This window comes from Strongylocentrotus purpuratus, unplaced genomic scaffold (assembly GCF_000002235.5).
Source record: "Strongylocentrotus purpuratus isolate Spur 01 unplaced genomic scaffold, Spur_5.0 spur5_scaffold_17, whole genome shotgun sequence".
Lineage (NCBI taxonomy): Eukaryota > Metazoa > Echinodermata > Echinoidea > Camarodonta > Strongylocentrotidae > Strongylocentrotus > Strongylocentrotus purpuratus.
The window spans coordinates 7,901,072-7,911,425 of NW_022145602.1; the positions used below are offsets into that span (position 1 = coordinate 7,901,072).

General features: G+C 38.1%; 1 protein-coding gene across 1 annotated transcript; it reads left to right on the forward strand.

The window, feature by feature from the left end:
• The first annotated feature begins 1,375 nt into the window (after positions 1-1,375).
• Positions 1,376-9,016, forward strand: LOC576213 (lithostathine-1). Its single transcript, XM_776543.5, has 3 exons — positions 1,376-1,898; positions 6,750-6,947; positions 7,473-9,016. The coding sequence occupies exons 1-3, from the start codon at positions 1,762-1,764 to the stop codon at positions 7,657-7,659; spliced, it is 522 nt and encodes a 173-aa protein (XP_781636.1). The 5' UTR covers positions 1,376-1,761; the 3' UTR covers positions 7,660-9,016.
• The last annotated feature ends 1,338 nt before the right edge of the window (positions 9,017-10,354 follow it).

The window sequence follows — 10,354 nt, forward strand, 5'->3', positions numbered from 1 at the left end:
GGAATGTCAAAATTAAGAAGCAATTTACTCAGTCTTGCTGAAATTTGCATGCTCTTCACGTAGAATAGGGTATATTGATGTTTTGCCCTTACTCAACTTTAATGCATCTTTCATCTTTTCATGTCACGAAGTCCTTCATACACTTGGCACTATGTGAATCGCTCGTTTTTTTTTTTTTTTTTTTTTTTTTTTACTACTTTGCCTTGGGATGGTATTTCATCCCAGCCTTTAACAAGTTGGTTATGACTATAAGCTTAAAGTGCAAAATTATTAGTGTTGGTGGACCAGCGGAATGGGGGGGGGGGTGGAAGAAGGCGAGGGGAATACAATGGTGCACATTTACAATTGAGTCCCTGCGAAATTTGTTATATTTATGATATTTTAGATCTTTGGTTTACAACGCCTCTAAAAAGGAAGAGATATAACAAGGATTTTGCTAGCGTGGATTATTATTATTTAAAAAAATCTTAACTTCCGATTAAGATGAAAGGGAATAAAGACATTTGTTTTTGAGGGGAAGGGGAGGGGTCGATTGAATTGTAATCGTCTGGTCTTCCAGTCTGCTTCCGACATATCATGATAGTCGGAATTACTGATAAATAAATAATTGATCGATCGCTCTGATCACACATATCCATAAACATTATAAGACCACTGTTACTTCCTCTCTAATTTGATTGTAACACTCTTGACAACAGGTGAAGTGTGTGTGCGGGAGGCGATGTGCGTGAGTTTGTGCGTGTGTGTTTGTGTGCGCGGGTGCGTGTGTGCGTGTGTTTTTGTGACGAAGTGGGCGAATCTTCTTATAAACATTGTTAAACCCCTCTCCTCAGCTCGTACTTATTCCGCACCTCAACGGCCAATGTTAAAAAATCAGCAAAAGCAATGTTATGCGACATCAGATTCTTGCAGCTATACGACTAATTAGGTCTGGGGGGGGGGGGGGATGTTTCACAAAGATCCTAAGTAGAACTTAACTCTACGTTGGACTTAAAAGTTCTGGAGAGCCATTTGTAGCCTTAAAATAACATATATTCAAAATCGAAAATTCAAGTATTTTAGACTTTTTATAAATTCCACATCAAGACCATGAAGTCTCCTTGATAATACAATATATTTTAATTTGAATCAACATTTTATGCCTTTTAAAATTAACTTTTACAAAATATTATCATAGATGCTAACGGCTTCCAATAATTGTTAAGTCCAACAAAGAGATAAGTTCAACTTAGGATCGTTGTGAAACACCCCCAGGTGTGACCAGATAGGTAATAGGATTCTAATATCTTCCACCTAAGACTATAATTTCACGGTTGCTACTTCAGTTGGTGCCTGATCCCTAGTTATAAATAGCCCAACCCACGTGCGAGTGGTTTACATAGATTAACGCGTGCGACGATCGGTTGTCGGAAGGGGCATATATTTGGCAAGTGGGCGAAAAAAACTCGGCCTGCACCCTGTCTCATAAAGCAGAGGACACAATAAGCTGCAACATCTCCTCGAATATATCTCCCGTCTTAACGCTGGGCGATATTTCTTCCACCAACCGAAAAGTGGGTCTTCGAAAGACTTTATTCTCTAGCAAAGGGCTTATTAAAGTCAGTTCGGCCGACGAAGTGGCTGCCAGCATCCTTTACCAGACCGTTTGTAACTCCGTGTCTTTTAAACGGTGCACTTCTTTTCTCAGATCATAATCTTCGGATATTGTCTAAATCTTATCTGGAGGATTTTGACAACCTTCGCATTACCCCCTAAGGCATTATGAGGACATTTATAGTAGCCATCTTTTTGTTATGTGTCGCCGCCCGGGCCTACGGGCAGAGGATGCCCGGACAGGCCGTTTATCCCCTCCAAGGCTGCCAACCTGGATGGACAAATTTCGGAAAATTCTGTTACAAGTAAGTTGTTGTAGAGTATCCATTTATTTCATTTATATTTGAAAAAATTAAAAAAGAATCAAGATGAATTAAATTAAGAAAATTTGAACAGTGGGTGCATGCTGCGAAGAGGGAAAATTTACTATTAGCGGTAATGTTTAATAGAACGCCCTGAATGAAACCGATTACAATTTTATTTAAAAATGGACACAATAAAACTCTAAAGATCTTTACATCTCTACAATCTCATATCGTTTTAGGTGTGTCGTAAATAGACTGACTAGTTTGAGAAAGTTTGTGAAATTTTAAAACAAGTCACCTTTCGTAGCCTACGTCATTTCTTTCGGAAATCGTCCCATAAATCACATAAGGAAAAAAGGAAACAATTAAGAAACATAAGAAGAAAAAAGGTAGAATTAAAAAACAACCGTTAAGATTAATACCATAAGTTTGTATTGCTATTCTCACTCAGAATAAAGATATTTTCTGCCAGGGCAATCAGTGTCTCTAGTGTGCTTATGATCGTCCTGTTAAAGTTGAACTTTGGCAAGAAAAAGGGGGCCCCAAAATGACGTTCTTATATGGACCTTTGACAAAGACTTTATAAATCCAATTAACCAAATTAAGTGACGCTTCTTCCGGCGATGAGAACGTAGATGCTTACGTAACATATCCAAATTGGTGTACATCGATAGTATGCCAATTTTGGTTCCCCCGGAAAATGGGAAGCCCCCTCCCATCTCCCTGGTTCCCGTGAAACATTTATGTTTATTAAGTAGGTGGTTTATCACAGTTAAACTTGAAGACCGTACACTTTTGGACAGAGGAATACCTAGTAGTAGACACAATTGTTATAGGAAAACTTGTTTAGCACAACGTCGAACCGTCAAAACGTTGTCTTCCTTCATGAATTCAAAACGGTTTCATGAAGTTTGTAGTTAGATTTGAGAAGAGGAAGGTGGAAGAGTAATAAGTAAGAGATGACGAGGATAAGGCAGTAGTTAGTTACATTGTCAGTGTTGTCAAAAATATGTTATTAATTTCCAGAGGATTTTATGTCTTCAAAGGTTAACGCTCGTCACTTCCATGTTTTAATCTATTACCTTATCACCTTAAATGTTAAAAACCTACTTCCAGAGACTTTGTATTTCATTTATCTTCGGTTATGTCTAATGAGCTTCATATATCAATTACAAAAAGTGAAATAAAAAGTTATTTGGATTTTTGTTTGACGTTTTCCCATTTCTTTCGGGGGTTTACAAAGGGATGCAAATTCACAATTTAGCTAACTGACACAGTTGAGTTGATTTCAATGTCTTCTGTGTAGAAACAGCAAAGAGCTAAATATCACTTGAAGTCATACTTTAATTTCCAGTCTCCTTGAGGATGAATGTCGCCCCCGAAATAGAAAATTTGTTTCCGATTGTGGGTTCCTTTGGATGGGAGAAAAACTCTGGTTTCTTCTTGCAAAGCCATGAATCATCAACCGAACATTAATGCCCTTGGCAGACCTTTGGCAATGCAAGTACACGTAGGGTCTATGCGTAATAGAGCAGAGGGAACATTGGTACGTGGTGGGTTTATCATTACCTTGTATTTGATGTCCCCAGACCACCACAAGAGAAGGCAGAATCATCATCTCCTAAAATTAGCCCTCATACCGCCCATGAACCTGAACTGAAGGGGGGCAGGGCCCCCTGGGGAAAAGTGACAAAGGTTCAGATCTACGTGCAGGAAGCACGGTGGGTACGAGGTTACGAGATCACGAGGTTATGGTTAGGGGATGAGGAACCTTACTCATCATTTTCGGATGGAGCTTTTAGATTAATATTAGTAATGGTCGATGGTTTTTAAAACAAAAATGTCTATAGTTTTTGTGGGGGAAATCAATTTATTCTACATTAACAAATATCGGTATATTCTAATTTTTCGCCCCCCCCCCCCCAAAAAAAAACCTAGCTCACTGTGTAAATGGTATCTATGCGATTAAAACGTATATGATGTACTATTTACATCAAGTTTACTACCAGGTTTTGAGGAAATCTGAATTGTCATGAAATGTTAATTTCCCTTCTTAATGTAGTATGGTTTGAACTTTACTAGGGCCTGTTGATTATGCGAAGACCAGACATACTGACATTTAGATGTAGTTGGTAACGTATGGTAGAAATAGTATTCTCTCTCTCTCTCTCTCTCTCTCTCTCTCTATCCTTATGTCAAATTAGAAGCCATACTGACTAAAGGTCAATGAATTGAGATGAAGAATTTAGGTCATGGAAATAATAGTTAGTGACGTATTTTACTCTCAAGCGGCTTCAACAATAAAGTTTTAGACTTCTCAGAAACAAAAACATACCCATACAAGAATACTGAACAACGATATCATGACGAACGTGCTTTGCTTGTGGTCACGTAGAGAAAATGTGGTCACGTGGAGAAAACATCTTTGGTGACCATGACAACCATCTTGGGCGTCACTTCCTTTGTACCTGATCTATCTACATCACACTGTGATTAACATTTCATCAAGACTGTTATTAACCATGATTCATCGATGACCTTTCTGTCATCACTTTTCTTTGAACATTTACAATATGTATATAGTCAACTAATACATCTGTTCACTATTATAAGTTTTTAGATGCGGCATGACTGTTTTAGTGTAAAGGAAGGAAAAGGGGTGTCTGAAATTATCAAAAATTATTTAATACCAAAAAGGGAATGCACTGAAATGTGCTTTAAATATATAAGTAAACAAGAGATGGTCACGGCTATCATAGTTCCATAGTATCATAGAGGCTGTTCACACCGCAATGAGATAGCGCGGTCTATCGTAGCACCCCCTTTTTTCTAGCGCGCTCTAGACCGCGCTATCTCTTGTGGACCACCCCCAAGAGGTGCTCCAGTGGCACGCCGTTTTGGCTCGCCGTGGCTCGCTGTTGGGCGGACCGAAACGACGTTGTACCTTCCAAATTGCAGAGATAGCGCGGTCTAGCGCGCGCTATCTCTGCCGGTGTGAACAGCCTCATAGACATAAAGGGATGGGGATGGAGACAGAAATTCAAGTCGGGTTGGTTGATGAAAAAAATTCCCCATGAATGACATTTTACATTCGGTTACATTTTTAGGTGAGTTTGACGCAATCTATGCAAATGTCAGAGGAAGTTCTGATAATGAAAGATCTCACGCGATAAATACATCAAGGTGAGCAGTATCATCCTGTCCCGCATCTCAGTTTTGCCAACACTGACTTCTCTTGAGGGTATTTGATCTGACAATGACACCGGATGTCATCAATCAAGGCCTCTTTAATTAGCTCCAAGTTTACAGCAAGCACGTTTGAGGAAAAGGAAACAAGCAAAAATAGCTCCACGTTCTCATCTCGCTCTACATCTTTTCTCAAATATTCCTTATCTGTTTTCTGACAGTCTGAAGCAATAATCATTCTGATGGTCAATAACCCCTCCTTAATAGTTGATACGACCTAATCTGTGTGCCCTTTATTGTTTTGATAATTTTCACGAAAACACAGGGAGTGATCAATTGGAAATAAAAACCAATATTCAATGAGACAGAATCATCATTTACCATTAATTTGACATTACATCACAATAGGGGTAATCAGAAACTTTGCTTTACGTTAGTACATTGCTATTGCAGTGCGATCTTGATTGGATTAGTAAAAGTCACTCCATGAAGACAAGGATTCTTCTCATCCACCACACTACGCTCTCTTGATGATTAAGAAGGAATCACTTTGTTTCAATCCCCTCTGCATTTAAAGTTGGCCAGGAGGGATTAGTCCTCCCTGCATGGTCACTGACAGGTGGTTATCTCATCATCTCATCAAATAAGCTCTCAATTAACATAAGAAAGAGGGAATTGTGGGGGACCAATTAGCTATAGGTAGTGCAATGGGACTTAAAACAATTATGAACAAAATATGAATATGCTACGACATCGAACAAGCGATTCAAATATGATTCATGTAATTACGTAATTAGCATAATCCTTAAAATAAGAATAATCGTTGAAATCACTATTGCACTTGGAAGTCATTTCTGATGGTCCTATGTATGTAATTTATTTTTAGCATTTGATATTTTAAGCAGTTGGTAATGCTAAAGATGAATATAAGGATCATACAGATGATGGTGATATTATCAAATACTACAAGACGATAGGACACGATGTTTTAAAATGCCGCATATGATTGTTTTAATACTTTTATAGAATGCTCGAGTCGCATATAAACTTGAATTTTCTCCGGGCCCTGAAAAGTAATGGTACGATCTACGATTCTGTTGCTGTCCTCTGCTGACTTCTGTCTTCCCTTCCTTTGATAAGAAGACTTTTCTCCATCAAAAAAATGATAAACAAGTTCTCTGAACAATTAGAAATTCACGACAGGTGGGTGCATAACAGTATAAGACAGCACACGAGACCGACAACTCATGTGACCGATGACTCACGGGACTGTCTAGACCTTCATCCCATGAGACCGACAATGTTGGTCTGGTGAACCCTCAGAAAATGTTGTATGAAGGCCCACGAGAAACGGCATTGTCGTTCTCTTGGTACCGCACTTATATGGCTGTGGGTCTGTTGGGCTGCAGACAATGGCAATCCCTTAAAGCCCGTCTGTACTAGTTTGGGGATTAGACCTCCCTGCGAGGTCACTGACAGGTGGTTATCTCATCAAATCAGCTCTCAATTAACATACGAAAAGGGCATCATAGCTAGGGGACCAACAGGCACCGATTAGGCATTGTTTGCTATATATATAGAGGGCGCAAATAGCTATAAGTAGTGCAGTGGGGCTTTAACCAGTAAAACCACTCACTTTCCTTTTTATCCTTTCGCCATCTTTAGGTACTTCTACGAACGTCTACCGTTCATGGAGGCCCAGATGCAGTGTCTCAGTTTCCGCGCAAGCCCACTGGCTCCTCGAGGCTACCTGATCACAGCGAAGGACCAGACGCATAACAGATTCCAGCACAATTTCCTCACCTTTACAGGCGGGGCCAACAACAAAGTCTGGATGGGTCTTGCAGAGAGGCAATACAATGTGTAAGAATTGAATTCCATTATTTATGATTGAGGAATATTGAATCCCATATCTATTAAGGGCCGTGCCAAATTACCTCTTGAAAATGCACTAGTCTCAGAGAAACCACTGTAATAACCTTACCGCAAAAAAGAAAAATAATTTGAACTAGGGAAAAATGGAAGCTCTAAAACCAACAATATATATATATATATATATTTGTTTGTAAGGCTTATTCCGGAAGAATTCGTATAGTTGTAGGATTTTTCATTAAATTGACTTAAAATCAAGGGAAAATGCATTCCCGAAAAAAAGATAAACGTTGATGATGGAAATAATAATTCCTAAATAATCAGAATTGTATTCGTACCGCCATTAGAATAATCGTGCAATCACAGAAAAGATAGAACCCAGTGTAACACCAAGGGGTGATCATACGTTGAACTGCTTTCTGACTTTATATTTCAAAAAACGAAGGGGACCTTCCCTTCACGCCTTAGATATCTGACATTTCATCTTCGAACCCCCATCTCTTTTTCTTGGGACAGATTCTGGTGGGCCGATGGCACGCCCTTCCGCCCCCATGACTGGAACCTGTTCAAACCGGATCAACCCCAACAGAATCACCACATCGATGGCGTCTTCACATTCGACAATTATCCATACCAAACATGGGTCACTTCAAGCCACGAGACGCAGATGTCTTTCACATGCCAATATCAGTATCTACCATGAGGAGAAACTCAATTAGAAGACTCTAGATATTTTTGATAAATTCTAGCCCCCGTAACACAAAGATTTGCAATCAATTCCAATATTGAAACAACGATTCCGATTGGTTAATGATCAGCCTTTTGAACACCAAGCGCACGCATCGATGATGTTGATTGGCCATTGTCATTTTGCAATTGATTGCAAACCTTTGAGTTACGGAGCCCTGAAGACTGTTCTCATTTGAATGATATAACGAATAACACATTGCTCTGACTGCTACAGTAGAATATTAAACACACGAAGGTAAACGTGAATGTTTGAGATCCACGACGCACGGGGGAGTGGGATTTTGACTACTCTCTAGAAACCGACTGGTAATAATATTATTGCAGTGTTCGAAATATGTGTTATTTGTGTTACATGTGGCTCTCGTTCATACTTTATAAAGAACCAATGTTAGGTAAAGTTCGTACATATAAAAAGGAGTAATAATTCTACCATTTTAAGGACCTCGTACATAAAACAGTTGTATAATCTAACGTAACTTGATTTTCAACCAACGAGGATTTTTGCTTTTGAGTTTATAAATGAACCCTTTTTTTGGCAGAAGGATCGAATTTCGTATTGTAAACGAAATTTTCTTTATTGTTATTTGAATGCTGCAAATTTTAAACGCCCAAGATGCACGAGTCTGCGCAAATTTAAACGCTTGAAGAAGAAAACGAAGACATCATTATTGCTTTTATCAAAGGGGCGTCGCCGAATTGATGTTATTGTAATTGCTTTAATAAACGGAAATGTAAATAGGATACAATTTATATAAAGCATGGTTCTATGCAAATTTTGACATGAAAAATTGTTATTTGGCAGGTGTTTTAGCTATGAATATTATTTTGGAAATAAAAATATATGCATCATATACTGCATTAACCCTTGTATTAGCAAAGCAAGAAGTTACAGTTCATGCTAGTGCTATTTTTAAACACGACATTCAACCCCAATACATTTCTTGAATAAGGAACAGCTATGAATCAGAATATGCAAACATATTGTTAACTCATTCAGAATGAATGATAGATTAAAAAATACGTTTTGAAATAAAAGATGAGTAACGAGTGCAAAATCAAATTTTTGGATCTATGAAAAAAACATCACACTAATGGTAAGCGATTGAATTTTTAAAAACTATGGAATTAACTAATTCGTTTCTGAGGCTATCCACCCGAAATTCTGGGATCTAAGAGGTGTAAGATACACATCTAGATATGCTAAATTTCAAAAATAGATGAATCAGAAAACTTACTTCATTTATTAAATCTGTGTCTTGTAAAATTTTGCAATAAAAATAAGATTAATAAAAACTCTTTGATTGCTGTAATTTTTGCATTGTATGTTTTATATGATTTATTTAATTAATTAATTTATTTATTATTGTTTTTTTCTTTCTTCATTCATTCGTTAAATATTTACAGAAATGGGGGTGTAACATAAAGAGATAATTGTATATTTTAAATAAGAGTCTGACCTTAGTCTCAGTTCATTCGTTTTCAACACACTTGAAGCTATTACGAACAGTTTGAAAAGAGGAAACCCCTTTTCACGTTAATCTCGAAAAATAGATAGAGTCATCATGTAAAATTTAAGTGGTAGGGCAAAACCATGAAGAGTTACGAAGAAGAGAAAGAGGTGAAAAGAGAGAGAAATACAGGGAAGAGAAAGAGAGAGAGAGAGATAGATAGATAGAGAGAGAGAGAGAGAGAGAGAGAGTGTGTGTGAGAGAGAGAAATAAAGTGGAAGATAAACATGGCGCTTGTAGTTCTGCCAGGGGTTGGGGGAGGGAGAAAAATCGACTAATTCTAATTAAAACTAAAACCATCATTTACAAGGTGACTGGCAGGACAAGACGACGAAAAAAAAAATTCTAATATAGAGAGAAAGAGACAGAAAGACAGAGAGGGACACAGAGAGAGAGAGAGAGACAGCGAGAGAAGGAAAGAGACAAAGAGAGAGAGAGAGGGGGGGGGGGGGGGAGAGAGAAAAAAGAGGGAGGAGAAGAAAAAGCACTGGCATTAGCGGTCATACCAGGGGTTTCTTGGTTCAACATTAGTTTGTATATATTACCTTTTGGGGGCCCATGCAAACTTCCTCTGTAGGATGCACAGGAAGATGTCGAACCTATTTTAAGCTCCATACTTGTCCTGTCAGATAACCGCTTTTTCATACATTTCTGGGGGAGAGGAAGAGGATGAGGGATTGTCATACTTTTAAAATAAATACCAGCAAGGCCCAAAACGTCCCTCCACAATTATTCATATACTGTTAATACCTAAAAGTTAATCAGTTTTCGAGATATGAATAAGGACTAGAGCAAAGAAAATTTAATTGACTTGTATGAAAGGGATGATGGGAAAGAGAGCAGAGGGGAAAACCTTGTTTATACATTCTGCATCTAATCAAATGCTCTCATCTGTATTTTATTCGGGGCAAGTTTTTATCAAACAGAAATTCTTTACTGCGTAAATTGGTATCTAAAATCAAAAATTGTTAAAGACAAACTGTAAAAGAAATTGTTGAACATATTTTGGGAGAAAATATAAAAAACAACAAGTGAATAACGTGATAATCTTAACCAATCGATCTGCCTGCCCCTCCCCAATCAATGTCTCAGGCTAAATCCTTTTTTGTTAATGCCCCCCCCCCCCAACGTATCCTCCAC

What these genes read in the sequence shown, in the direction of transcription:
- LOC576213 (XM_776543.5), top strand. Translation starts at nt 1,762, where the DNA reads ATGAGGACATTTATAGTAGCCATCTTTTTGTTATGTGTCGCCGCCCGG. An exon ending in TTCGGAAAATTCTGTTACAA is followed by an intron (nt 1,899 to 6,749) that starts GTAAGTTGTTGT and finishes CGCCATCTTTAG; the next exon opens with GTACTTCTACGAACGTCTAC. An exon ending in GCAGAGAGGCAATACAATGT is followed by an intron (nt 6,948 to 7,472) that starts GTAAGAATTGAA and finishes TTCTTGGGACAG; the next exon opens with ATTCTGGTGGGCCGATGGCA.